The 27,183-nt window shown below is 51.3% G+C and overlaps 1 protein-coding gene and 1 pseudogene across 1 annotated transcript; both read left to right on the plus strand.

The window, feature by feature from the left end:
- The first annotated feature begins 9,091 nt into the window (after positions 1 to 9,091).
- LOC129654295 (60S ribosomal protein L39-like) lies at positions 9,092 to 9,998 on the plus strand (annotated as a pseudogene).
- An 8,081-nt stretch (positions 9,999 to 18,079) lies between these two features.
- Positions 18,080 to 25,017, plus strand: FNDC10 (fibronectin type III domain containing 10). The gene is made up of 2 exons (XM_055582516.1): positions 18,080 to 19,589; positions 19,847 to 25,017. Exon 1 carries the CDS (start codon positions 18,176 to 18,178, stop codon positions 18,851 to 18,853), a length of 678 nt encoding a protein of 225 aa, XP_055438491.1. The 5' UTR covers positions 18,080 to 18,175; the 3' UTR covers positions 18,854 to 19,589; positions 19,847 to 25,017.
- The last annotated feature ends 2,166 nt before the right edge of the window (positions 25,018 to 27,183 follow it).

Here is a 27,183-nt window from a genome sequence, read left to right on the forward strand (position 1 = left end):
GGCTGCAACAACTTACATCTGCAGCCACACTGTAGAAGGGCTTCCTTTTCCCCACACCCTCTCCAACATTAGTTATTTGTAGGGTGAAAGCAAACTGCCTAGTGTAAGGATCAGAGGGAGGAAGAGGGCTAAGGGAAGCAGCCTTGAAAGGAAATTGCAGGCCATTCTGTGACACAGGATGTCAGCACAGAGCAGGACAGTTGCTGGAGGGACAGGCAGACCAATGGGTCCAGTCCAAAAGGAGTCCAGATGGTAGCAAAATTGATGAGCTGCATGGAAACCTCAGTGGGATCAGTCCTGTTCGGGATGATCAACCCTCTTCATGGAAAACACCAAGAAATTATGTGATGACAATGCCATGATGTTAACAAAGTCACATGAGCTTTAAGGGCTTATCTCATTATAGAGGAACAGAGTGACTGTGTAGGTGAAATCATAATTTTTAAAATTTTAAATAGAAGTACTTTTTCCCCAAATGCTGCTCCAAGTTACTCAATAGGATTTCTTTGTATTACTTTCTTTTCAAAGAAAACAGTGCATGACAAGATCATAAACAGGTCATTCTCTTTCAGCTGTAATGTTTTAAAATTATTCCTGAGTATACTGTGACGTCAATAAAGCTCTTAATTCATTTGGTTTTAAAAAATTTAGTTAAACTGTAGGATGGGGGTCATTGTCCACAGAGAGGTGGAGAATGGCTGGGTTGTTTACCTCTCTGAGTTCATGTTGGTTTTTTCTGACTTTCTCATGGATAATGTTCCTTCACATGTTACAGCTCCCCCTCCCCCCATTTTAGTGCAATTACAGATTTCTAAAGGCCTTTCTTTTGCGTTCTGCACTGACACTTCCACCCAGGCTCCTGTCCTGTGTCTACTCTGGTCTCCTCTCACCCTGCTGTCTCGGGAACTTTCCTTGGGGGATGCTGTCCTTTGGGGATGCAGCTCGACTGACAGTTTCGGGAAACTCACCTAATTGAAGTGGCTTTAAAAGGCTGCAGACGTTTCCCCTCTTCAGTAGTGGTGGTCTAGGGCTGGGTGAGGGGTCCCCAGGACTTGGGACCCCATCTGACTCTCTTTCTTGTATCCTTGTCAGGGGCTCCTGTCCAGCTTCATGTCCCACCTGTGAGCTGAGGATGGAGAAGGAGGAGGGCAGTCTCCATGGCCAACATCCCCCTGGCCAGAACTTCTTGGCCCACTTTCTGGGAAAGTGAGGACATGGATCAGCTCCAGGTGGAGCTACTCAAAGACAAAGGAGGTTGGGGATTCTGTTCTTGGATACTGGTGGGCTGGGCTCACCACCTGGGACACCTCCAGAGGCCCAGGGGGTTGAAGAATTCTCCACCCCCTGGAGTTGACCATCTTTTCTGTTTCTTCTGAGGCAGTTCCCTTTCTCCCCCATGTGAAGCCTGGGAAGTTTCCTTCTAGAAGCAGAAGAGGAGGTGGAAGTGGGAAGTGAACCCTGCCTCCAGGGAGGGGCGGGCACCCTGGGGTAGGAGGGACACAGTCCCTGCATGCGGGCAATGCTATCTGTCCCAAGCTTTGTGGGGTTCCCTGGTGACCCCTCCCATCCTCTCTCCTGGATACTCTCTCAGGGCTCCTACATGGCCACACTTGGGCCAGAGAAAAGCATACCTCCCGAGATGTCTGCTCCGGGTGGTGCCTGAGGCTCGCTCCCACCTCCAGAACCAGCCTCTTGCTGTCCAACGAGGGACCCAGCCCTGCGACGTTTCCTACCATGTGCAATACCTAAAACAGCACATACGGAATTCCCTGGTGGTCCAGTGGTTAGGATTACTTACATTCACTACCAAGTGTGGGTTCAAACCCTGGTCGGGGAACTAAATTCCAAAAAAGAAAAGAAAACAAAACAACATATGTATCAAGTACATAATAAACAATTATATAATACAGTATAATACCTGTTGTTACCTTAACATAAAAATATGAGAAACAAGAGTTTTTTAAACTATATATTCGTCCATATTATTTACTTCTCAGTTACATGAATGCTACTTTTATTTATTTAGGCCACAGTGTAAGACTTTTGGGATCTTAGTGGGGCCTCCTAAACACTAGACCACCAGGCAATTCCCATAAATGCTATTTTTAAACAGAATAACAATGACTAATTAACATGGCATTAGTAGTAATTAATAGTAGGACTAATTAAACAAAAATATGTGTTAAACATATCAATATTTTATGATTTTTTAATTCTTGATATATTAATTTATCTTGTCTATTATTTTAACTTTTTATATAAAAAAATCTGTGGGCCATAATAATAATATTTTGTATTCTTAATATACATAAATCTAAGACATATATAAAAAAGAACATAAATGCTGCTGCTGCTGCTAAGTCGCTTCAGTCGTGTCCGACTCTGTGCGACCCCATAGACGGCAGCCCACCAGTCTCCGCCGTCCCTGGGATTCTCCAGGCAAGAACACTGGAGTGGGTTGCCATTTCCTTCTCCAATGCATGAAAGTGAAAAGTGAAAGTGAAGTTGCTCAGTCGTGTCCGACCCTCAGCGACCCCATGGACTGCAGCCTTCCAGGCTCCTCCATCCATGGGATTTTCCAGGCAAGAGTACTGGAGTGGGGTGCCATTGCCTTCTCCAACATAAATCTAAGACATATATAAAAGAGAACATAAATAAATAGGATTAAACAGATATTCATACTTAATAAAAGTTACAATGACACATTTTTCTCTGTCCCATGATAAAACAGAGAATTTTTGCTTTCTCTGTCTCTTTTCCAATAACTTTCCAACTTTTCTGAATGGCTTGTGGCCTTTTGGATGTCCTTTCCTTGTTCTTTGTAGTAAAACTTAAAACATGAATACAAACACATAAACTGCCCTCTCACCACTTCTGTTCAATATTGTATTGGAAGTTCTCACCAAAGCAATTAAAAGAAAAAAGAAAAGAAAGAAAGAAAAAACGGCAACCAAATTGGAAAGGCAGAAGTAAAACTATCAGTGTTCAGAGGTGACTTGATCTCATACATAGAAAAGTCATAAATAATTCTTCCATAACTACTACAGCTAATAAGCATATTTAACAAATTTCAGAACACAAAATTAACACACAAAATGCGTTATATTTCTGTACAATCACAATGAGCAGTCTGAAAAGATCCATTTATAGCAGCATTCAAAAGAATAAAATACCTATGAACAAATTCAACCAAGGAAGTAAAGGACATCAGAAACTACACACGATTGCTGAAAGAAATTAAAGAAGATCAAAATAAATGCAAAGACATCCATCCTACATTTGTGGATTGAAAGGCAATATTGGTAAAGGGGTGTTCATGCTTAGTTGCTCAGTCATGTCTGACTCCGTGCTACCCCATGGACTGTAGCCCACAAGGCTCCTCTGTCCATGGGATTCTCCAGGCAAGATACTGGAGTGGGTTGCCATGCCCTTCTCCAGGGGATCTTGCCAACCCAAGGGGGTTGCCATTCCCTCCTCCAGCGGACCTTCTAAACCCAGAATTTGAACCTGAGTCTTCTGCGTTGGCAGGCAGGTTCTTTACCACTAGCACCACCTGGGAAGCTTTGGAAAGGGAGCAGTACCTTCCCAAAACTGTCTATAGATTCACTGGAATCCCTATTAAGATTCCTACATCCTTTTTTTTTTTTTTTTTGCAGAAATGGAAAAATTAATCCTAAAATTCACATGTAATTGCAAGGGCCTCTGAATAGCCAAAACAATATGTCTTTTTCAGAGGGAAGACATACTTATCTCAAAACTTACAAAGTTAATATGATCAAAACAGCATAGGACAGATAACAGAGATGAATGGGGTAGGACCAAGTGTCTGGAAATAACATATAGCTATGGCAAATTGGTTTTCACCAAGGGTTCCAGGACCATTCAATGCAGAAAAAACTTCCTCTTCTACAAATGGTGCTGGGAAACTGGCTTTTGTTTAGTCACTAAGTTGTGTCCAACTCTTTGTGACCCCATGGACTGTAGCTCACTAGGTTCCTTTATCCATGGGATTTCCCAGGCAGGAATACTGGAGTGGGTTTCCATTTCCTTCTCTTGAGTATCTTCCCTACTCAGGGATTGAACCCACATCTCCTGCTTGGCAAGCAGATTCTTTATGAGCCACCTGAGAAGCCAGACAACTGGCTAGCCACATGCAAAAGAATGAAGTTAGACCTTCACTTCCCACCACCTACAAAAATTAGAATAATGGCCTAAATGTAAGACATAACACTATAAAACTCTAAGAAGAAAATATAGGGTAAGTTTTCATGATCTTGAATTTTTTATCATTTTCTTAACTTTTTATTTTAAGGACTGATGCTAAAGCTGAAACGCCAATACTTTGGCCACCTCATGCGAAGAGTTGACTCACTGGAAAAGACCCTGATGCTAGGAGGGATTGGGGGCAGGAGGAGAAGGGGATGACAGAGGATGAGATGGCTGGATGGCATCACCAACTCGATGGACATAAGTTTGAGTGAACTCTAGGACTTGGTGATGGACAGGGGGGCCTGGCTTGCTGCGATTCATGGGGTCGCAAAGAGTCGGACATGACTGAGTGACTGAACTGAACTGAACTGATGAGCTCAGGGTGGAAAAGAATTTCCAGACACAGAGTATTTCAGAAAGGAGTGAGTTTATTCAGAACAAAGAGCGGAGATAATGAGGGCACTTCAAGTACAGCAGGCCGACCCCCTGACAGACCAGGGAGCATCCACTGTTAAAACTGCAGGCCGGCTCAAGGGAGAGCCGACCCCTTCCCTGGGCTAGTAGCCAATTTTTATAGTCTCAAGACAGAGAACATTCCTGCTGGAAGGCTGGCATTAGGTGATTGGTTAGTGTTGGGGGAATATTGTAATTTCCTCGGTTCTGTCTCACCTCAGCAAAAATCTGAAGCGATGGATGGACCTGTGTTACAGCCCCATGTAATTTCCTCAGACAGACCAGTGTTAAGTCCATTTAAATTGATAAATGTCTCTGAAATTTTCTATTTTCTTTTCCTCTAGAGGTTTTGTATATCCTTAGTCTATCCTTTTGTATATTTGTCTGATTTATTCATGGATATTTGACTTTGTTTGATGCTATTGTAAATCATAATTTTAAGAATTTGCTGCTTTACAGAAATACAATTGGAGTTTGTATACTGATTTTATGTACAGCTACCTTGCTAAACTCTCTTACTGACTCTAATATTGTATTTCTGAATTACATTGTTTCATGTACAAACACAACCATCATATGTGAATTATGCCAGTTTTATTTCTTCCTTTACATGTTACAGACCAGCTCCATGTTACAGCTCAGTTTTATTTAGAAAGCAAAGGAAAATATATCCTTGAGGCGTGAGGGCGGGCTGACTCGAAAGATGTGAAGAGAAGAGAAGCCCCCAATCCTTCTAGGCTTCTTCCTTTTACACATTTGTCTCCTCTCCTGAGTCTGCCCTGTGTAAACTGGGCTGGCCGGGAGTGCTGTTTGTTTTATCTGAGGTCCTCACTCCTGTCCTCGGACATTCCTTTGTTCTATTTTCGTGGGCTTCTCCCTTCTTTGTCTTTTAGCCGCCGCCATTTTGGACTCCTTTTTCCTATTCTAACTACCTAACAGTTAGGGCGGGTATTTTTACCTAACATGGGGCTTGAGAACTGGCTGGTTTAGATCCAGGGGGCTCATGGCAACGGTTGCTCTGGGGTTCAGTCAGTTCCGGAGATGACCTTGGTGCAGAGCTCCACACTTGTGACCTTGGTACAAAGCCTCACACCTGTGACCTTGGTAGGGGGCTCCACAACAGTGAGAACTGTAGACAAGGCCCATGGATAGATGCTGAAATTAGTGATGAGAATGTGTGATGAGAAAGAGGATGTTGTCAGAGTCTCTAAATAGCTTCCTACTGGATATTTATTGATTATAGTGACTTTACGACACAGAAATCCACCTTACCATGATATCAAGGTGAACATTGCTGGCCAAGAGACAGATGGATGCTGTGTTATCCCTGTTACGATGCCCAAGGACACAGCACTTCTTGCCAAAATGTATGAGCTCATTGTAATCTGGAGAAAACATTAGACATGTCCAAGTTAAGGGGCAATCAACAAAATAAACTTCAGAAGTGTCAAGGTTATGGGCAACAGGCAAACCCTGAATATCCAGGACTGATTGGAATGGACACAGGAGCCATGATGACCAAAGGCCATGTGGGTCCGGGGCAAAGGGCATTGTGGGAAAGCCACCCACACCTGAGTAAGTCTTGTAGTGGCCAGTGCTGTGGCCAAGCAGCTGCCTGCTCTGCAGAATCTCGTAAGGCTGTGTTAGTTGTGAGCATCAGGAGGACTTGGCAGTAGTGTTCGGTTGCTCAGTTGTGTCCACTCTTTGCAACCCTGTAGACTGCAGCCCGCCAGGCCCCTCTGTCCATGGAGTTTCCAGGCAAGAATACTGGAGTGGGTTGCGGTTTCCTTCTCCAGGGAAACTTCCTGACCCAGGGTTGAACCCGTGTCTCTTGCATTGCAGGTAAAGCCCAGGAGAACCTGGGTGGAAGGTATATGGGAACTCTCTATACTAATTTCTCAACTTTTCTGAGGTCCTAAATTATTTTCCAAATAAAAACCAGGACACACACAATGGGGCATCACTACCCACTCACTATCTTTATTTTTTTTTCTTTTATTCTTTTTACTGGAGTATAATTGCTAGCTTTAAAAATACCAAAATAGGGACTTCCCTGGTGGTCCAGTGCTCCCAGGGCATGGGCCCCTAGTTCAATCCATGGGCAGGAAACTAGATCCCACATGCTGCAGCAACTAAGAGTTTGCGTGCCCCAATTAAGAGTTCAAATGCCACAAGTAAGGATCCCACGTGATGCAACAGAGATCTTGTGCGCCACAACTAAGACCCAGCACAGCCAGAGAAATAAACACATGTTAAAAAGACCAGAAATCCCTAGTGTTAACCAGGAGGTAGGGCAACTGGAGGTTTCACACCTTGCTGGTAGAAATATAGAATATGTCAACTATACAAGAGCCACTTAGGAAAATGATCTGGCAGATCTGACAGTGTCAGTCATATTCCATACCCCACGTCCCCTAAACTCCACTGCACCCAGGTCTTCAGTTAAGATAACTGGAAGCACAGAAACACACAGCCCTGAACATGCTTGCTGGTAGCAGCTCATCCACCAGGGCAAACCCCACCCAGCGTCCACCAGCAGGGAAGGAAGCACAAGCTGAGTGGCGGGTTGGGTGCTGCTTGCGGGTACAAGGCAGTGAACTGCTGAAAGGAGCAGCACCCTGGAAGGATCTGGACCTCCTTATGCCGAAAGACGTGCAAGGGGATGGACAGCAAGATTCCATTTACATGAAATCCAGAAACAGGCAAGACTCCAGTGAGTGGACGGGCAGGGAGGGGCGGCTGGGACTTTTCGGCTATACGTTTGTTGACTCATCCGACTGCACTCTAGAAATGGAAGCATTTCACTTTAAAAATCATACCTCAATAAGCTTTTCAAAAGGTAGATAAAATTAATACATTAAAAAGCAAGAACAGGGACTTCCCTGATGGTCTAGTGGTTAAGACTCCATGCTTCCAATGCAGGGGGGCACAGGATCAATCCCTGGCTGCGGAACTAAGACCCCACAATGCTGCGTTGAGAGGCCTCCCCCTCCCCCCCCAAAAAAGAAGAAATAAATTAACACAACACTGTAAATCAACTACAACATTGTAAAATCAACTACAACATTGTGAATCAACTATACTTGAATAAAATAAATTTTAAAAAGCAAGAACACCCAGAATACTTCTGGAAAATGAAAGTCCTGAAGGGGTCCTTACAGAGGGTAGAGCGTCTTCAGACCCGGAACTAGAACAGGGTGGAGCAGCAGAGGGCGGAACAGAGGAGGACACCCTGTGGACTCCTGGCACAGGGCAGCTCAGACTTCCCGGGGAAAGTCCAGGTACTTTCTTAAGGAAGAACCCTGCCGCCCCCGGGACGCTGGGAACGCAGGGCCCGCGCAGCCTCGGTTCACCGCGCGGCCAGCAGGTGGCGGTGCTGCCGACCTCGACGGGCCGCAGCCGCGCGCCTCCTGCTGGCGACTCCCGGAGGCGCGGCTTCCTGCAGGTGCACGTGGAGGCAACTCTCCCTGCGATGCCCCGAGTTGCCGGTGACCCAGCAGCTGAACGCAAGGCTGGTCCTTCATCCATGTGCGCTGCCTCACAGCCTCCACGTGTACCCTCAGGCCAGAGTGGGAAGCAGTTACTAGGCTGCCTCTCTGAGCACGGGGTGGGGGGAACACCCCCTCTCCAGCCCTCGAAGCTGCCTGTGTGGGAAACTGGAGCCCTGGACCACGGAGGGGCCTAGGGCTGGGGAGTAGGGAGCCGGTTCATCCAATACACTTTTTTTTAGGGCGTTTGTAGCCAAAGATAAATCAAAGATTAGGAAGGAGGAGCCCCATTTTCAGCAACGAGATGTTTTCAATCACTGGAAAGTCCTTCTTTCTCATTGAAAGGATAGAAAATCTGTATGAAATACGAAGGCTTCCTTTTAAATGCATGGCCAAAGTGAGAGAAAGAACAGGAGGGAAATAGCAAACCCAAATGCAATGAAATCAAAACCATAGGGCTTCGCTGGTGGTCCAGTGGTTAAGAATCCACCTGCCAATGCAGGGGACACGGGGTCAATCCCTGGTCCTGGAAGATCCCACATGCAGTGGAGCAACAAATCCTTCGAGACACAACTACTGAAGCCAGCGCCCTCAAGGAATAGTAACCCCAGCTCTCTGCAACTACAGGAAGCCCTCAGGCAGCAACGAAGACCCAGGGCAGCCAAAAATAATAAGCAAATAATTTTCTTAAAGGGGGACCATAAAAGGGGCTGAGCCCCAGGATGTGCCATTGGAGGAGGGGGCAGGAGAAGGGGACAGGCAGGGAGGAGTGGACCCCAGCAGAATGTGAGGTCAGCTGTAGGTCAGGGTAGGGGGTGAGGCTGAGGACACCACTTATCAAGAGGGCAGGATTCTGTATTCATTCCCATTTCTCTGAGCCTGGTGGTGGCCTAGCACTTTAAAATAACTACATGTCAAGTGAGTAGATTCTTCCTGTGAAGATGGCTGGCTACTCGGGCTGCAGGTTTACAGAGGAAGGAACTGGGGACACAGAATGAACAGGACAGCCCAGCTAGCTGACCCAGAAATGTGTCCTGGAGGATTAATCTTAATCATGACACTTCCAAGAAAACATCTGAGCATATTAGTATGAAAGGAAACAGACTTTTTACTCTAGGGAAACCAACGGAACTGTGAGATTTGGCATAACTTTTTGCACAAAAAGAAAAGAAGGAATTCCAGAGCTTTCTTCTGGTTTCACTAAGAAATCACACAGTTGCCCATAAGAAATAATAGATTACTTACTCTTTTTCTTTTTAAAAAGATAAGAACAATTCCACAGCGTTTGTTTTCATTTGACATAGCATGATCAAAATCATATGAATAAATGTTTTGAACCTGTGTCCATCAACAGATGAATGGATCTCGTCTCTTCTCTGCCATATCCTATCAGGGTTCAATTTACTCCCTGCCAGCTCTTCTCACCGGAGAAGGCAATGGCACCCCACTCCAGTACTCTTGCCTGGAAAATCCCATGGATGGGGGAGCCTGGTAGGCTGCAGTCCATGGGGTCGCTAAGACTCGGACATGACTGAGCAACTTCACTTTCACTTTTCACTTTCATGCATTGGAGAAGGAAACGGCAACCCACTCCAGTGTTCTTGCCTGGAGAATCCCAGGGACGGGGGAGCCTGTTGGGCTGCCATCTCTGGGGTTGCACAGAGTCGGACACGACTGAAGTGACATAGCAGCAGGTCTTCTCACAAGACTTTCAGGATCAAGTAATTCCAGGACAAGAAGCAAAAGCAGGATTGTCCCATTCCTCAATGGATTTAAATGAAAACTGGTAATAAAATCAGGTACAACTACAAGAGAAGACATTGGAGAAGAACCAGGCTGGGTCTATAAGGAGCCCTCATGGGAGGTGGCACAGATTTATGCTGTGTCAAGGTCACTTGCATCTTACTGTATCACTCTGAGAACATCACTTACTGTTTGAAAAGCTGGATGTGTTTTAGTGGGAAATGATTTTTCTCTTTGCGTCAGTGTTTTTGCACTACTGCTTTGGCTTAGTGATAAATATGTAAGACCTTTTGTTGGGAAAAAAACAACAACAGATGAAAGAATAAAGAAGACATGGCATACGGAGGACTTTCCTGGTGGTCCAATGATTAAGACTCTGAGTTCCCAGTGCAGGGGGTCTGGGTCTGATGCCTGTTCAGGGAACTAGATACCACATGCTACAGCTAAGAGATTGCATGCCGCAACCAAGATCTGGCACAGTCAAGTAAATAAATAAATATTTTAAAAAGAAAATGTGATGTATATATACTCAATGGAATACTACTCAGCCATAAAAAGACTGAAATTCTGCAACTTACAATAATGTGGATGGACATAGAGATTACTATGCTTAGTGAAATCAGTCAGATAGGAAAAGACAAATACCACATGTTATTACTTATATGTGATGCCTTTTTTTGGCCATGAAGTTTGCAGGATCTTAGTTCTCCAACCAGGAATTGAACCTGGGTCCCCGCAGTGAAAGCACTGAGTCCTACCTAACCCCTGGACCACCAGGGAATTCCCTGTACATGGAAACTTCAAAATAAAACAAACTAGTGAATACATTTAAACAGAATCAGACTCACATATATGAGAACAAACTAATGGCTACCAGTGGGGAGAAGGCGGGAGAGGGGCAAGACAAGAGTATAGGATTAACAGATACAAACTACTGTGTATAAACATAGATAAGCAACAGGGATTTACTGTACAGCACAGGAAAATATAGCCATTATTTTGTAATCACTTTAAATGGAGTATAATCCATTAAAGTGTTGAATCACTATGTTGTATACCTGAAACTAATACCGTAAATCAACCATGCAGCAGTAAAATAAACAATGTGAGTAAATGTTTCAGATGCCTAAAAAAACTGTTTAACATTCCCAAGAATTTCTCACTTCGTTGATAATTTCTGGTTGAAGACACTTTGGAGCAGAGTAATGTTATATTCTTCAAGCATGATTCACCTTGTTGTTTCCTTGACTTTAATTTTGAATGAATCTCTTCTGCATCTTCTAATATGAGATTCATATACTCATCAAAAGTGCTTCCCTGGTGGCAGACGTAAAGGATCCGCCTGCAATGCAGGAGACCTGAGTCTGATCCCTGGGTCAGGAAGACCCCCTGGAGAAGGGAATGGCTACCCATTCCAGTATTCTTGCCTGGAGAATTTCATGGACAGAGGAGCCTGGTGGGCTACAGTCCATGGGGTCGCAAAGAGTTGGACACGACTGAGCGACTAACACACACACATACTCATCAAAAGCAAGGAGATCGCCCTCTAACCCTAACTCCAGCCACATACTCACCTGTGGCTAAAGCCACACTTGAAGCCGAGATCTAGTTTGCAAGAATTTAAAGATGAGGTTGAGGCTTGCACTGTCACCCTTTTGTTCCTGGCCATGGAGTAGCGAGGTGGACGCCCACAGAAGCCAGGCTGACTCATGACACTGAGGGATGTCAGCTCAGTGTTATCAGGGCAAAGCCCCAATCAGGAGGCTGAATCTGCGGGGACATCGGTCCACTCTTGAAAGTCCGGGTGTTGCGGAGGTGCCTTTGTGCCACCTGCAGGCAGCCGGGGAGTGGGGGCAGCTTTATAGCATCAGAAGAACAGAAGTTTCTCCCCGTTCACCACACTGACTGGAGAGGAGGGACATGAATGTCCTCAGAATCAGAAATTCTGAAGACGCAGCAGGTCAGGGGCGGCTGAGCCTCCCTCCCACTGCCCTTTTAAACCTCTCTCCCCCCACCCCTGCCCCAGCAGCTGGGAACTAAGCTGGTCAGAGGCTGGATCGCCCTGGTTAACATTCCAGAAATAGGGGCCTACAGAGCTTACACTTGCTGAGATTAGTGAAGGGCAGAGCAGACCCTTTCTAAACACATGCCATACATGGTGAGCGGTACCTTTCTCTTTTATGTTAGGAATGAAAAAGAATATAATTGTATCTCTTGCGAGAGCAAGAGCACTGTGAGAATTTTCATGCCAATAAGTCTGGAAACATAAACAAGATGGACAACTTCCTAGGACATCTGAATAATTTCAGGGCCAGCAGATCTGCTGATGCCCTGAGCCCAGGCTGACCAGTAAGGCTCAGCCCTCGTCAGCCTCCCTGGGGCTCCCGGCCATAATGGGCTCCAAGAGGGTCTCTGTACAAAAGCAGAAACAGGCCAAAGGGAACCTGAGTGACTTCACACATGGGCCTCCTCACTGGAGGCCCTCTCTACTCTGTTCAACACCTCTTTTTGCTCAATTCAGTGTGCTACCAGCAAAAACTGCCATACTGCTGATGCCTGTGCTGATCTGTTCTGGGAGGACGGACCCATTGGGAGCCCTGCGGGTCCCTCCAAAGGGAAGACCCCCCAGGTGGGACCTGCCCCACATCCCAGGCTCATGGAATCCCAAGCCTCAGTTCTGCCTCTGCCAGTTGCCAAGCTTGTGATCAGGCAAGCTTAGGCCCAACTGCTGCCCTGCGTACTGCCGGCTCTCCATTTGTCTACTCTAGGGAGGGAAGGGAGCCAGGTCCCAGGCCAGGTCCCGTTCTGCATGTCCTGGGAGCCCAGGAACCGGGTCTGCCCCAATAGTCCACGATGTGCTGTCCTCTGATAGAATCCTTGGAGGCCCGGAGAAGCCGGCCATTCTAAGCTCCAAGTCTTGCGGGCCAGCTCCCTGCTAGGGGCTCCTGGAGGCCAGAACTTACCCCCCGCCTCTGTAGGTGAGAAAACAGGCACCAGTCCACTGCCACGCTGCCCTGGGGACATGTTTGCAGCCTCTCAGCTCATCTCTGTCCTCAGGGAGCAGAGAAGCAGCGGTTTTGGGTAGGGAGACATCTGGGGCTGGGTGCAGAGGCTCAGTGGGTGCCAGGGCTGGGTGGGTGCTGGGGCTGTGTGCTGGATGGGTGGGTGGGTGCTGGGGCTGCCCCAGCCACCTTGCTGCAAGGGCAAATGGGGCAGTGAGTTGTGCAGAGGCTCTCGACACACCCCAGTGGTGGTATGTGGGGGTCCTCTCTCTAGCGTCCCCTGCACTCTCCCTACCCACAAGGTGCGGGTGGTCTCCCTCAGGTCACCGGCTGAGGATGAGCCGCTGGGGGACCCCAAAGGCTTCCCAGAAGCCTGGGCTGTCCGGCCAGTGGTGGAGGCACCTTTGGGTCCTACAGGGGAGGAGGGCAGCCAGCTGCATCATGAGAAACATGGCCCCACAGAGGGCAACCTGGGCTTGACAACTTGTTTTTCAGAGCCCATATCTGCCGAGAGGAGAGCACTGCACCCAAAAAAAAGGCCCCCTTCCTCGGATGTCAGGTCCCCATCCCACCCCGCAGGAGCAGTCATTCTGTGGTCCTTTGGGGCATGAACAGAGGCTGGCCCCAGGAAGAGAGGACCCAGCCAGGGATGCCAAGGCTGTGGAGAGGGTGGTTCCCATGAACACAGAGGCCCAGGAGGGCAGTTGCTGCCCCAACCCTCTCTTGCTCAGACAACCCAAACAGCTTGGTAACCTGCTCATCCCATGACCCTCCATGCTGAGAGTCTGAGGAGCCCCACTCCAGCTGCTCTCTCAGGATGCTGATGGGGTGCAGGGGGCCACCCTGTCTAGAAGTCCCCCCAAGAGGTTTCCTGGAAGCCTCTGTGGTTGCTCCAGGCTGGTCAACCACCCCACCACCACCACCGCTGGGTGGAAGCATTTCCCACAGGTCCTGGAGATCGGCCCCGACATGAGGTGTGAGCTGGGTGGGCTCCCCTGGATGCCCCTTCCCGAGTAGGGGCAGGGACCACAGGGACACCATGGGTGACCAGCAGCCTCCAGGGATCTGAGAGGGCATTGTGGCATGTGGAGAGAATGAAGCTCATGGAGGCTTCTGGGGTCACCCTTAGATGGTCAGTCTGACGCCTCCAAGCAGGAAGCCAAGACCATCCGACACTGACTTTTCTTCTATTTGTGGTCGTGATATGAAGTCTCCTCTAAGCGGATTTAAAAAGAACTTCCAGGAAATAACCACGCAGCTGGTAAAAGTGAAAGTGTTAGTTGCTTAGTTGTGTCCAACTGTTTATGACCCCATGGACTACAGCCCGCCAGGCTCCTCTGTCCATGGGATCCTCAGACAAGAATACTGGAGTGGGCTGACAGTCCCTTCTGCAAGGGATCTTCCCAACACAGAGATTGAACCTGGGTCTCCTGTATTGCAAGTAGATTCTTTACCGTCTGAGCCACCAAATATACTGACTACCAGAAAGTGGAGCTTCAGACAGGGAAGTGTGCCTGAGCTGGACCTGTGGGGGCTGGATGGAGGCCTTCCCTCCCTGCCTGCCATGTCCTTAGGGCCAGCCCCAGCTGGATCTCCCAACAGGGGACCTGAGAAGCCATGTTTTCCTTGCCCAGAAACGGCTTCCTGTTTCCCGTGCTCTCGCTCACAGTCATGGGCCATGGCCTCCCCCTTGCCTTGCTGGCCCCTCGCAGGCAGCTCAGCCCCCTGTTCAGTCTGTGTCCACAGCTCACAGCTGGAGCCAAGGGACAGCGGGCCAGGCTGCCCACACTGCTGTTTGAGGCCCCCAGACCCCAGTCAGGGTAGGGGCAAGTAGGGCTGAGGGAAGATGCTCATATGTTCAGGGAGAGGGTGTTAGGCAGAAGGAGTGACCTAGGGTTCTTGGAAAGAGAAGGGGTGAGGGTGGAGGGTGGAAGGTCAAGTTGGGGAGGTCAGCGGGGCCCGCAGGCCACGCATTTGTGGAACTCAGTTGCAATGGTCAGAAAACTGGTGTTCTACTATTTACACAAGAGGGGCTTTCCTGGCCTCTATGACTGTGAAGTCCAAGGGTGGGCTTGCTTCAGACAAGTTGGATCCAGACACCTGGTGCAAATACTCTGGTAGGTTTCTTGCCTCTCTCTGGGGGTGGCTTCATCCACAGACCAGCTCTTCCCGAGACACCTTCCGGTCAGCAGCTGGATGTCTACCCTTGCCAAGGGAGCAACCACACTTTCTGTGAGGTTCAGCAAAGGCCTTCAGGCCAGGCGGATGGTCTGACTGGCCAGGTTGGGTGCTCTGCCAACACCTGGGTAAGGTGGGTGAACCCACCTAAAGCCCCACAGCCTGAGAGTGGAGAATGGAGGCCCCCAAAAGGAAAACAGAGGCACTGGCACTGGAAGGCAGAACAAACGTGGGGCAGGCAGGTGCTACCTGCCTAAGACACGGTGGGGGTGGGGGTGTTGGGTTTGGTTTCAGTTCACATGCTGGTTCCTCTCTGTCTGCTGACCCTCCCCTGTTCCCTGTGCCCAGCAGCCAGCCTCCATGTCTGCATAGCCCAGGCCCTGTCCTCTGGTCTCCAGTGGGAATGCCCAGGAAGCTGGTTCCAGCCAAAGCAGGGTCTCTTTGTGGGGAGGGAGCAATCATGATGGGTGGACAGTTGGTTAAAGACAGGCCCTCTGGTCTTTGCTGTCTTGCCCATTTGCCCTTTCTGGTGGGAGAGAGGCCACCAGTGCCACACTTGGCTACATGAGGGCTGTGGGTGCTGACCTTGACTTCTCCTCCCCTTCCCTTAGTGGGTAAAGAATGACAGAAGCTCCAGCTGCTCCTGCAAACTCCATGAGCTCCTGCTTCTGGGTTGGGGGCTGTCAGGCAGGGGCTCTGGCGAGGGGATCTCAGGGCTAGTGGATCCAGGATCTGAGAGGGGCCATCTCTGTGGGGCTAGGAGAAGGGACCCAGAATTCACCTACATTCCTCACAGGCTGTGGCTGGTGACAGAGGGGGTTCCAGCCCCTCTGCAGAGCTGAGCCCTAAGACCGGGACTTTGCAGAACTAGAGATGGCAACCCTGGTGGCCACTGGCAGGGACAGCTGCAGAGGTGGGTGTGGGGACTGATGTGAGATGAAGGGTGGATTTCTGAGGAGTGTGTTTGCTTTACCAGCCCAGAACCCTCCGCTGGGAAGCAGGGCTTTGTCACACTTGCCCCCGCCCCAAGCCTGCAGCAGCTCCACATACCCTGGATAGAAGCAGAACATGCCCCTCCCCCAACACCTGCTCTTTGCCCAGACATGCTCTGCAGAGTCAAGCCCAGACCGGGAAACAGATCCCGCAACCCCATGCCTGGCCTATCCCTCCAGCCAGGAGCTGCCAGACCAGGAAGCTCAGCATTGGTGTGTGAGCCCCCAACCACACAACAAGCTCAGGGCATGGGCACCAGACTCCCCAGGGACGTCTGAGGTTGGATCTAACTGGACTTCTCCCCTCACCCCCGATCAGCTGCAAAAGCTCTGAACAGTCTTGTTTCCACCTGTCTCCGGTGTGGGCAGGTGAAGTGGTTACCTGGCGGCTCTCTGGCCCAGAGAACCATGGGTCCCTCTGACAACTAACCCCTCGGGCAGAGCAGTTGCAGCAGCCTTAGCTCCCACTGGAAACCCGGTGTGAGCAAGCTGGTCCAGGCCCCAGGAAGCTGAGGGTGAGGATGTGGGGGTCCCTGGGTCACTGTAACTTTCTGCCTTTCTGGGGGAGCTCCTGAGTCCCCCATGACGCTGGGCAAGAGGCTGAACCCAGCCCCATCCCCACCTGCAGAGGGAGTAGAAGCCAGAGGCAGGGCCAGGGTGCCTCTCTCTAAACCCTCACCCCGACCCTACCCCAGTAGGTATAGAGACCTGGGGAGACCCTGCTCTGGATCTGAAGGAGCCAGAGAGGCCTGGTGTTGAGGGGCAGGAGTGTTGGGCCTGGGTAGGGGACCGCTAACCCCTAGCTTCAGGCTCCGGTTGAGGTCTTGCTATCCAGTGCTGACACAGAATTCCGCGGAATGACCAGGAAGTGGGGAGGGGGGTGGAAGTAGGATGCTCCATGGGCGGGTGCATGGAGAGCAAGGACTCAGTGAGTGCTGGAGACCACCTCGTCCCTCCCCTGTGTCCTCAGGTGAGAGCAGCACCTGGAAGGGGTTGCGGGGGGACCAGGGTCCACAGGACAGTGGCCAGGGACCCCTCCCTCTCGCTGCTCAGAGCTGTGCTCCCTGCACATGAGGCGCTTCTGCTTCACATCCAGTCAGGTCAGGCAGGCTTGGCTAGGGGGCTCCTGGCCCTGAGAGACATCCGGACAGGGGCGGCTCCGGTCTCGGGCCCATGCTGAAGACAGGAGTGGGGGAAGGTGTGTGCCCTTCCTTCCCAGGGTAGTAAGGTCCTCCCGCTGCATCCGGTGGGCTTGTGGAGGGTTCTTCCCTTTGTGCATTCCTGCTCTCTTCTCGGAGATCCAGAGGGCTGCCCCAGGGCCCTATCTGCGAGGAGCCGAGGGAAAAATTAGAGTGGTCCATCCTGTAGCTGCCTCTTTGGTGCAGAATGAATAGTTTTCAGATGAGGAAGCCTCTTCTCGCTGGCGCCCCTCCCAGGTCGGCGCAGTCCACCTCTCAAGGAGCAGAAGCCTGGGGTCGGGGGATGGGGGGGCGTTTCCATCCTCACCCCTCACGCCTCGGCCGGAGTTAGGGCATATGGGACCCTTTCTTTGCCGGTCACCACCGTGGGTCTGGGATGAGGCGGCGTGAAGCCGCGCGCGCTCCAGGCCTCTGGTTCTCCCTACCCAGAGTCACACAGCGTTCTCGCCGGGCATGGCCAAGGAGAGTCGCGGAGCTGCCCCCGTGGGCCACGACTCGAGACCCCAGTCCGCCAAAGCCACGGAAAAGCCCTAGAAAGGCCTGGCAGGGCGGGAAGTGGCAGGGCTCCGAAGGGCGCTCACACGGCGAGAGGCCAACAGGGACAGCGGCCTCGGCGCAGCTGGCCACAGCCGGGCCCCGTCCCCCCACTCGCGCAGCCGCCCCCTCTCCTGCGAGATCCGATCTCCGGGTGGCTGCGGACCAGCGAGGGTTAAGGGGGGAGGGACGTGGGGCGGCCCCGCCTCCGCCGCCGCGCCGGTCCGAGCGCGCACGGGGCGCGGGGGCGGGTCGGAGCGGGCGGCGGCGGAGGGCGCGGCGCGCCCGGCGAGCGCGGGGAGCGGTGGCGCGGCCCGCGTGACCCACCGCCCGCGCCCGCGAGCCCGCGCCCCGCCGCCGCCCGGCCCAGCCGCAGGATGCGCGCCCCGCCGCTGTTGCTGCTGCTGGCCGCCTGCGCGCCGCCGCCCTGCGCCACGGCCGCCCCGACGCCGCCGGGCTGGGAGCCGGCGGCCGACGCGCCCTGGTGTCCCTACAAGGTGCTGCCCGAGGGCCCCGAGGCGGGAGGCGGGCGCCTGTGCTTCCGCAGCCCCGCGCGCGGCTTCCGCTGCCAGGCGCCCGGCTGCGCAGCGCACGCCTCGGCCGGCCGCTCACTGCGCGCCAGCGTCCTGCGCAACCGCAGCGTGTTGCTGCAGTGGCGCCTGGGGCCAGCCGAGGCGCGCCGCGTGCGCGCCTTCGCGCTTAACTGCTCGTGGCGTGGCGCCTACACGCGCTTCCCATGCGAACGCGTGCTGCTCGGCGCCTCCTGCCGCGACTACCTGCTGCCCGATGTGCACGACGGCGTGCGCTACCGCCTTTGCCTGCAGCCACTGCCGCTGCGACCCGAGCCGGCAGGCGCCCCGGAACCCGCCGCACCCGCCGAGTGTGTGGAGTTCGCCGCCGAGCCTGCCGGCATGCGGGAGATCGTGGTGGCCATGACGGCGGTGGGTGGTTCCATCTGCGTTATGCTCGTGGTCATCTGCCTGCTCGTGGCCTACATCACCGAGAACCTCATGCACCCGGCCTTCGGGCGTCCGGGCCTACGCAGGCAGCCCTGAAGCGCGAGACACCTGCCCGCCCGGGCTCTACCTGCCCGACTAGGGCGCAGGAGGCCCTGAGCCCTCGGCCCGCTCTCCCCTCGTCGCTCCTGCTCCCTCTTTAGGACCTCCACACAGGGCCTTCTGGAGATGGATGGGGCACCGGCCCTTACCAGGGCTTGGAGTCACCGGACGACCTTCCCAGCCGAGCAGCTGATTCCCAGATTCCAGTTCGGGACTGGCCCTTGGGCCTGAGGAGAGGTGCCAGCCGTGTCCAGGGCTCTCCTCGCTCTCCAGAGGCCTTTGGCGGGGCCGTGAGACCACAGAGCCCCTTTTCAGAAGAGCCATCGGCAGCCCCTGGCCATCACCCTGCGCCTCCAGCCCGTGCCGAGTTGGAAAAAGCCAGGCTGTCGTCACGGCTTGGTCACTGTGTACTTGACCAACTCAAGGGCCCTCGAGCCTGTCCCCTCCCCGCCCCGCCCCAGTGGGTTTAGATAGCTTCGTGCCTTAGTATCTCGGGCCCATTGCGGGAGCCAGCCACCCGTCCAGTACTGTCCGAAAGGATCTGTGGCCCCGATGCTGGCAGCTTGTGTGTGCTTCTGGCTAAAGCCCCCTGGGGACTCTCCCTTCAAGCTTTGCAGGAGTGATTGGCCTGGGGAAGCAGGGTCCTGCGGCATTTCCTCGTTTGAGCATCCAACAGGCTGGAAGCCACGGCTTAGCTCAGCAGGCGGCCCAGCGTTCAGCTGTTGTATCCAGGGTGAGTGTCCCTGACCTTGGGGGGAAGCTGGTGCTTTGCCTGGGCTGGGTTCCTTCCCTTTCCTTTTGCGTTTCTGGTGAAGACTTTCCTCGGTGACGGGGCAGGTGGCTGGGAAGATGGGACTGGTCTGAAAGAACAGTGTTGTATGCAGAGGGCACAGGACAGATGCCAACCTTGCCCGGCTGGGCCTGCCACTGTGGTCTAGATCCCAAGCCTCGACCACAGCATGACAGACAGTACCATCCACCCCCTCCTAGAGCTGCTGGAGATGCTGCTGCCTGCTGGGCCCCTCCACCCTCTCACCATGGACTGAAGACCGGCCTCGCCCCTCTGTGGGCACCAACCACATGACAACGCCGGGCTCTGTGTGAGCCCCTGACTCTGGCCATTCTGGACCTGGCACTTCTGGAGTCACTGTGGCTAACTCCTCCCCGCTCACCCCAGCAGCCACCAGTGACCCCCACACCAGCAGCCTGGCTGGTGCCCCCGCAATGACCACTCCCTACCTCTCTGTCCTTGCTCTGCCCACCCCTGGTGTGGCACTGGCCAGGTGTGAGCCTGGCACCAGTGTCTAAATGTCCATCATTCTTAGACCAAAACCACTGTTTTGTGTACTTATTTGTGACAGGGGAGAGAAGGGGTAGGGTGAAAGTTGAGCCCCTTTTCCTGGCTCCTCAGGCATCAGTCAGTCCAGTGGCTGGCCCTGAACCCTTTGCCAGGTCACCTGGGGTCAGCACAGGCCAGGGGCACAGGCATGCTGCCCTTGCAGTTTGTGGTGGAGGAACAGGCGGCATGTCCCTGGCTGGCCTGTCCACCCAGGGAGCTGGGGAAAGCATCTTCTCCCTGCCTGCTCTGTTGGGTGGGGGCAGGGCAGCACTGCTGTGGTTAGAAAGAGCCCAGTCTCAGGGATGATCTACTTGAGCTAAAACAAGCTGCAATTAGACGCCTTCAGGAGAGCCCCCTCCCTGGCCTGGGTCTCCCCACGTGGTGCTGGAGCTGGGGTGGGGGGCACAGGTCGCAAGCAGGGCTCCTCTGGCCCTTCCCCCACCCCACCCTGGGCCTCCCCCACCTAGGCTAGGGTGTCCTTGAGATTCTGCAACTGGCGGTGACCCTTCTGAGCAAACAGCTGTGGGCGGGCCAGGCTCTGAGGAGTGACTCATCCCTGCCACCAGGGGGTGGGGGTGCAATGCAGTGTCTAGACAGCCCTGGGAGTAGGAGGGGTTTTACTTCATCCTGGCTTCCTGGGGGTCTTCTGCATCCCCTTGCCACCTGTGAGGGCGCTCAGGTGTCTTCCACAGGCGGGCAGTCCAGCCTCCAGCTCCTGTGTGCAGCTGGTTTCAGAGCTGGGGCCACCATGAAGTTGTTGGGAGGTCTGCCCTGCACCCTTCCCTCGCCCTGCACCCAATCTGGTCTGTGGCCCTGATTGAATTCATGTCAGGTAGAGCCTCAGGCCTGTCCTCCCAGCTGATTCTTCAGACTGGTCAGCCCTGACCTGCAGGCTTCTGCTTCAGAGATGACTTTGCAGGGCTCTGTTCAGGGGCTTCTTAGAGGCCCAGTGCCCAGCCCAGCACTGTGGTCGGGGAGCACAGGCTCTGGAAACAGCCTGAAGCTGGTGTTCAGGAAGAGTACTTCTGAAGCCTTGCCATCTCCGAAGCTGCGCCTTTCCCCAGTGGCCCCTCAGTCCTCCCCAGGGGGTGCAAGGGACTCTCAGGCTTCTGCCCTACCGAGTCCCCAGTCCTCCATCCCCACCATGTCCTGGAGGAGCCTCCCTCTCCTTTCCCCCTGCCCTCTCTGACTCATGCAAGGCTGGTGGGGGCACACGCGTCTTCCCTGTGCCCTGGAGGTAGGGTCCTGATGGCCGTTCTTGGTCAGGACTTCGCCCTCCTCCCTGGTGCCTGAAGGTAATTTGCCTAAGCTTGTGATTTTTCTGCTGTGGGGCAGAAAGAACTGTTCTGCTTCTGAAACACTGAAGGGTTGCCTGGCTGTAGGCCTAGCCTGGCCTTTAAAGAGCCACACAGCCATCAGCACCTCTGTCTCATCTGTGAAGTGGAAACAGTCATAGGAGCAGTCTCAGAGGCCTGTTTGGAGGCTTACGTGAGGTCAGCCATGCAGAGAAGAGTTAAGTGTCTGTGCTGTTACTGTCCATGCCGTGACTGGACATGTGTCTGGGCCGAGATCCCCAGGGCTGCCTGCGTAGCCTGATCCTGCTCAGAATTCTGGGGTCCTTGAGATTCTGCTACCAAACGCACGCCCTCTGGTGCCCAGACCTGCCCCACAGCTTGTGTTCCACACTCAGCCAGCAGGAGGGATCCACAGTCGTTTTGTGAACACGTGCCCAATGCCCTGTGTGGCTGGCTCTGAGGCCCCGACAATGACACCTGTAAGCTAGATGCTTGCTTGCCTGCCTGCCTGCTCAGGCCCCTCCCCATGGCCCCCAGGCAGCTGCTTGCGCTGTTGTTCCACTGGATATTCTGGCCTCTGCTCTCTTAGGAGAAACCGGTTTAATCTGTGCTGGCCTGTGAGGACCTCATGTTCCTGGGGGCTGATCAGCTAGGGGACACAAAAATGTGCAGACAGGATTGGGTGCAGTGGACAAAACATCCCTCCACAGGGGCAGGGTGTGGGGCCAGCATTTCCCTGGAGATCTCAGGATCAGTGGTCTGGGCTGTTGGATTTGGTCCAGAAGGACAGCCAGGGAGCCACTGGAGACCCGGGGGATGTGCAGTTTGGCCACTTCAGCGGAGTCCTGGACGATGACAGCCAGAGCCTCCTTCAGCCTCGCTGCAGCTTTTTGGGGACTGGGAATGTGTCCTCGCTGAGCCAGCTGAGCGAGAAGGTAGCAGCCCCCTTCCAGGGAGGTGTCAGGCTGCACCTGACCTGCCCTGAAGGCAGGAGCCCAGGGGCCACGGGCAAAGTCTTCTTTGAAGGCCCCCGATTTCCCTCTCCTTTAGAGATGCACCTTAGACAGTAAAGCATCTGCCTACAATGTGAGAGACCTGGGTTCAATCCCTGGGTCGAGAAGATCCCCTGGAGAAGGAAATGGCAACCCACTCCAGTACTCTTGCCTGGAAAATCCCACGGACAGAGGAGCCTGGTAGGCTACAGTCCATGGGGTTGCAGAGTCGGACACGACTGAGCGACTTCACTTTCATTTTAGAGATGCTAGTTCATTTCTACCTTGTATTGGCTGTCTTTTCAAATCTTCATTTTTTCCAGTGGTCTGGAAATGTCCCCTTCCAGCCTCCCCTTCTGATTTTCTGATATTTCTGATGCAGGGTGTTTTTTCAAAACTATCCTTTTCCTGTTTGGCTTACAATGAAACATTTGGTTTAAATGTCTGTTTTTTTGGGCATGTCTTTCTGGTTTGTCTTCTCTATCTATAGGGATGTCAGCATGCTGCTTCTTTTTCCTTTTTTAAAAAATATTCGGCTGCGCTGGGTCTTAGTTTTCACATGTGTAATCTTAGTTACAGTATGTGATATCTAGTTCCCTGACCAGGGATTAAACTCAGGCCCCGTTGCATTGGGAATGCAGTCTTAGCCACTGGACCACCAGGGAAGCCCCTCTTATTTTCTTATGAGTCTGGATGTGAGTCAGTCACTGCTTTGTCCTCTTGGTCACATATAACAGAGGCAGGTTTCCCTCACTCTTAGGTGGGGAGTGGGAGGGCTGGGATGGTGTCTATAACATCCCAGCTCTGCTGTTAGCCATGTGTTAATTACATGGCCTCACACGTTTGGGACCTGCCTTTCTTTTCCTCCCCAACTTTTACATGCACTCTCTCCTTCCTTTGCCCCGGTGTCTCTGTTCTGCTCAGTTAGGATTCCAGTCTGGCAAATTCTCCCCATGCCTGTTCCCTTCCCTCCTGGAAACCACTCTGATCTTGTGCTGCTCATTTTTTTTTTTTTTTAAACTCTACACCCTGAGATTTATCCATGCTGCAGAATGCACAAATATTTCATTTCTGTTCATTATGTGCAATTTCTAGTGTGTATCCCTCAGGCTGACTTGTCCTCACCCCTGGAGGAACACGGGTGGCTGCCATGCTGATCACTGTGTCACCATGAAAACCCTTGTCCATACTCCTCAGGGACCTGTGTGAGGATTTTTCTAGGTGAGAGAGCGTGGATCTTAGGGGTGTGCTTACCTAATTTCTGCATTATCAGCTTGTTTTTAATGGCTAAAGCAGTGCAGAGTGGTTGTGACTTACTGATGTCTCACAAGTGCTCTGCACCACTGTGTTCTATCTCATGCTCATCTGTCAGCGCCACAGCAGGAACTGGACTTGAGTCTGTTCTGCTCACTGGAGAGGCTGCCGACCACTTCCCAGTCCTATTGGCTGTTTGAGTCTCCCCTCAGATGAACTGCTCATTCACGTTCTTGTACAACTTCCCATCACTATGGCTTTTCCCCCTTGGTTTTCAAGAGCTCTGCAAATACCCAGTTCTGTCCAATAGGACTTTCTGAAATTGTGAAGATGTGCTTTATCTGTGCTGTCTTAGTGTCCTGGGGCTGCCCCAACAAAATCTCAAACTGGGTGTCTCAGAACAGGAATTTGTCCTCTCATGGTTCTGGAGGCTAGAGACCTGAAACCTTTTGTGAGTCTCACTGTACTATTGAGAGAGAGCAATAATACCACTCACTGTATTATTGCTCACTTTAATCCATTATAATTTGATTGCATCTGCAAAGACCCTTTTTAAAAAAATGTTTATTTTTTGTTGTGCTGGGTTTTTGTTGCTGTATGTGGGCTTTCTTTAGTCGTGGCGAGCAGGGCTAGGTCCATGGGCTTCTCATTGCAATGGCTTCTCTGGTTGCAGAGCAGGGGCTCTAGGGCACTCCAGCTTCACTAGCAGTGACCCACAGGCTTAGCTGTCCTTCGGCATATGGAATCTTCCCAGATCAGGGATTAAATCCATGTCCCCTGCATTGGCACGTGGATTTTTAACCACTGGATGGTTAAACCCATTTGGACACCAGGGAAGTCCAAAGACCCCTATTTTCAAATAAGGGCACATCCACAGATAACAGGAGTTAGGGCATCAACTTATTCTTTTGAGGAACACAATTCAATCACAGTGGTCATTAGTCAGTAGTAAGTCACTAATAAGTCATTGTGGATACTGTGGTTAGTGTAACTGAGAAATTGCATTTTAAGTTTTAATTGTTAAGTTTAAATATCCATATATGTTTATGTACTGAACAGCATAGTTCTAGATACATACCTTTGACCATTTAGCTGTCACAAATATTTTCTCCTATACTGTTAACATTGTCAGTAGTGTCCTTTGTTGAAAACATAACCTGAATTTTGATGATATCAGACCTTTTTCCCCTGTAAGTTATATGTATTTTTTTGGTCTTAAGCAATTCTTGCATACCCAAAGAATACGTAAGTGGTCCCCATAAATTATTTCTTTCAACTGGCTTTATGACTTTTACTTTTTTTATGTCTTTAGTTGCCTAGAGGGCCTCTTTGTATATGGTGTGAGGTAGGGATCCAACATTTTATATCAGTACCCCAACCTGGTCTGCAGAAACAATCTATCCTTTTCCAGTATATAGATAGCCCCACATCACATACCACATCCCCACACATGCATGGGTCTCTTTACAGGCATTGATCTGATTGTCTTTTCCTATTGTCATCCTCTATTAGTCTTACCATTATGATCTTAACATCTGTAGGGTGAGTTTCCACATTTCACTCTCTTTAAAATGGATTTAGTGAGACTTATGATTCTGACTTATGATTCTGGAAAAGGTCAGTTTTCATTCCAATCCCAAAGAAAGGCAATGCCAAAGAATGCTCAAACTACCGCACAATTGCACTCATCTCACACGCTAGTAAAGTAATGCTCAAAATTCTCCAAGCCAGGCTTCAGCAATACGTGAACCGTGAACTTTCAGATGTTCAAGCTGGTTTTAGAAAAGGCAGAGGAACCAGAGATCAAATTGCCAACATCCACTGGATCATGGAAAAAGCAAGAGAGTTCCAGAAAAGCATCTATTTCTGCTTTATTGACTATGCCAAAGCCTTTGACTATGTGGATCACAATAAACAATGAAAGAGATGGGAATACCAGAACACCTGATCTGCCTCTTGAGAAATCTGTATGCAGGTCAGGAAGCAACAGTTAGAACTGGACATGGAACAACAGACTGGTTCCAAATAGGAAAAGGAGTTCGTCAAGGCTGTATATTGTCACCCTGTTTATTTAACTTATATGCAGAGTACATCATGAGAAACGCTGGACTGGAAGAAACACAAGCTGGAATCAAGATTGCTGGGAGAAATATCAATAACCTCAGATATGCAGATGACACCACCCTTATGGCAGAAAGTGAAGAGGAACTCAAAAGCCTCTTGATGAAAGTGAAAGAGGAGAGTGAAAAAGTTGGCTTAAAGCTCAACATTCAGAAAACGAAGATCATGGCATCCGGTCCCACCACTTCATGGGAAATAGATGGGGAAACAGTGTCAGACTTTATTTTTCTGGGCTCTAAAATCACTACAGATGGTGACTGCAGCCATGAAATTAAAAGACACTTACTCCTTGGAAGTAAAGTTATGACCAACCTAGATAGCATATTGAAAAGCAGAGATATTACTTTGCCAACAAAGGTTCGTCTAGTCAAGGCTATGGTTTTTCCTGTGGTCACGTATGGATGTGAGTTGGACTGTGAAAAAGGCTGAGCGCCGAAGAATTGATGCTTTTGAACTGTGGTGTTGGAGAAGACTCTTGAGAGTCCCTTGGACTGCAAGGAGATCCAACCAGTCCATTCTGAAGGAGATCAGCCCTGGGATTTCTTTGGAAGGAATGATACTAAAGCTGAAACTCCAGTACTTTGGCCACCTCATGCGAAGAGTTGACTCATTGGAAAAGACTCTGATGCTGGGAGGGATTGGGGGCAGGAGGAGAAGGGGACGACAGAGGATGAGATGGTTGGATGGCATCACTGACTCGATGGATGTGAGTCTGAGTGAACTCTGGGAGTTGGTGATGGACAGGGAGGCCTGGTGTGCTGCGATTCATGGGGTCGCAAAGAGTCGGACACGACTGAGCAACTGATCAGATCTGATGATTCCGGCCAAAATGAAGTAACAGGGATCAGAATTACTCTTTCACCTGAAGCAACTAAAAAACCATACAAAATATGTGAAACAACAGTTCTAAATACATTGGCTGCAATGAAGGGCCATGACCCCTAATGAGAAAGGAAAGAGATGAACTGTGAAATAGAGTTCTGTGACTGTTCCAGCTTACTGTCTGGAGGACTTTCAGGATGCAGAGCACAGAGGAAAGACTCAGGCAGAGTCCAGTACTGTCCTGACTTGAGTGGATGGCTCTGGGAGGCCAAGGTGGCTGGAGACTGAGGGGCAGAAATTGGAAGGAAGAGGACGTGAAGATCTGTAGCTTAGGACTGACTGGTGTGTGTGTGAGGGAATCACTGGGCCAAGAAAGGAAGCAACAAATGGAATCAGAGGCAAAATTCCCGAGTTCAAGCAGGGCCAGGAGCAGTGTCGCTAACAACCAGCCAGAGTGCCAACCCACCCACTGGGGACACTGATTCCATGTATATCAGTTGCTGG

This window comes from Bubalus kerabau, chromosome 5 (assembly GCF_029407905.1).
Source record: "Bubalus kerabau isolate K-KA32 ecotype Philippines breed swamp buffalo chromosome 5, PCC_UOA_SB_1v2, whole genome shotgun sequence".
NCBI classification, from domain to species: domain Eukaryota; kingdom Metazoa; phylum Chordata; class Mammalia; order Artiodactyla; family Bovidae; genus Bubalus; species Bubalus kerabau.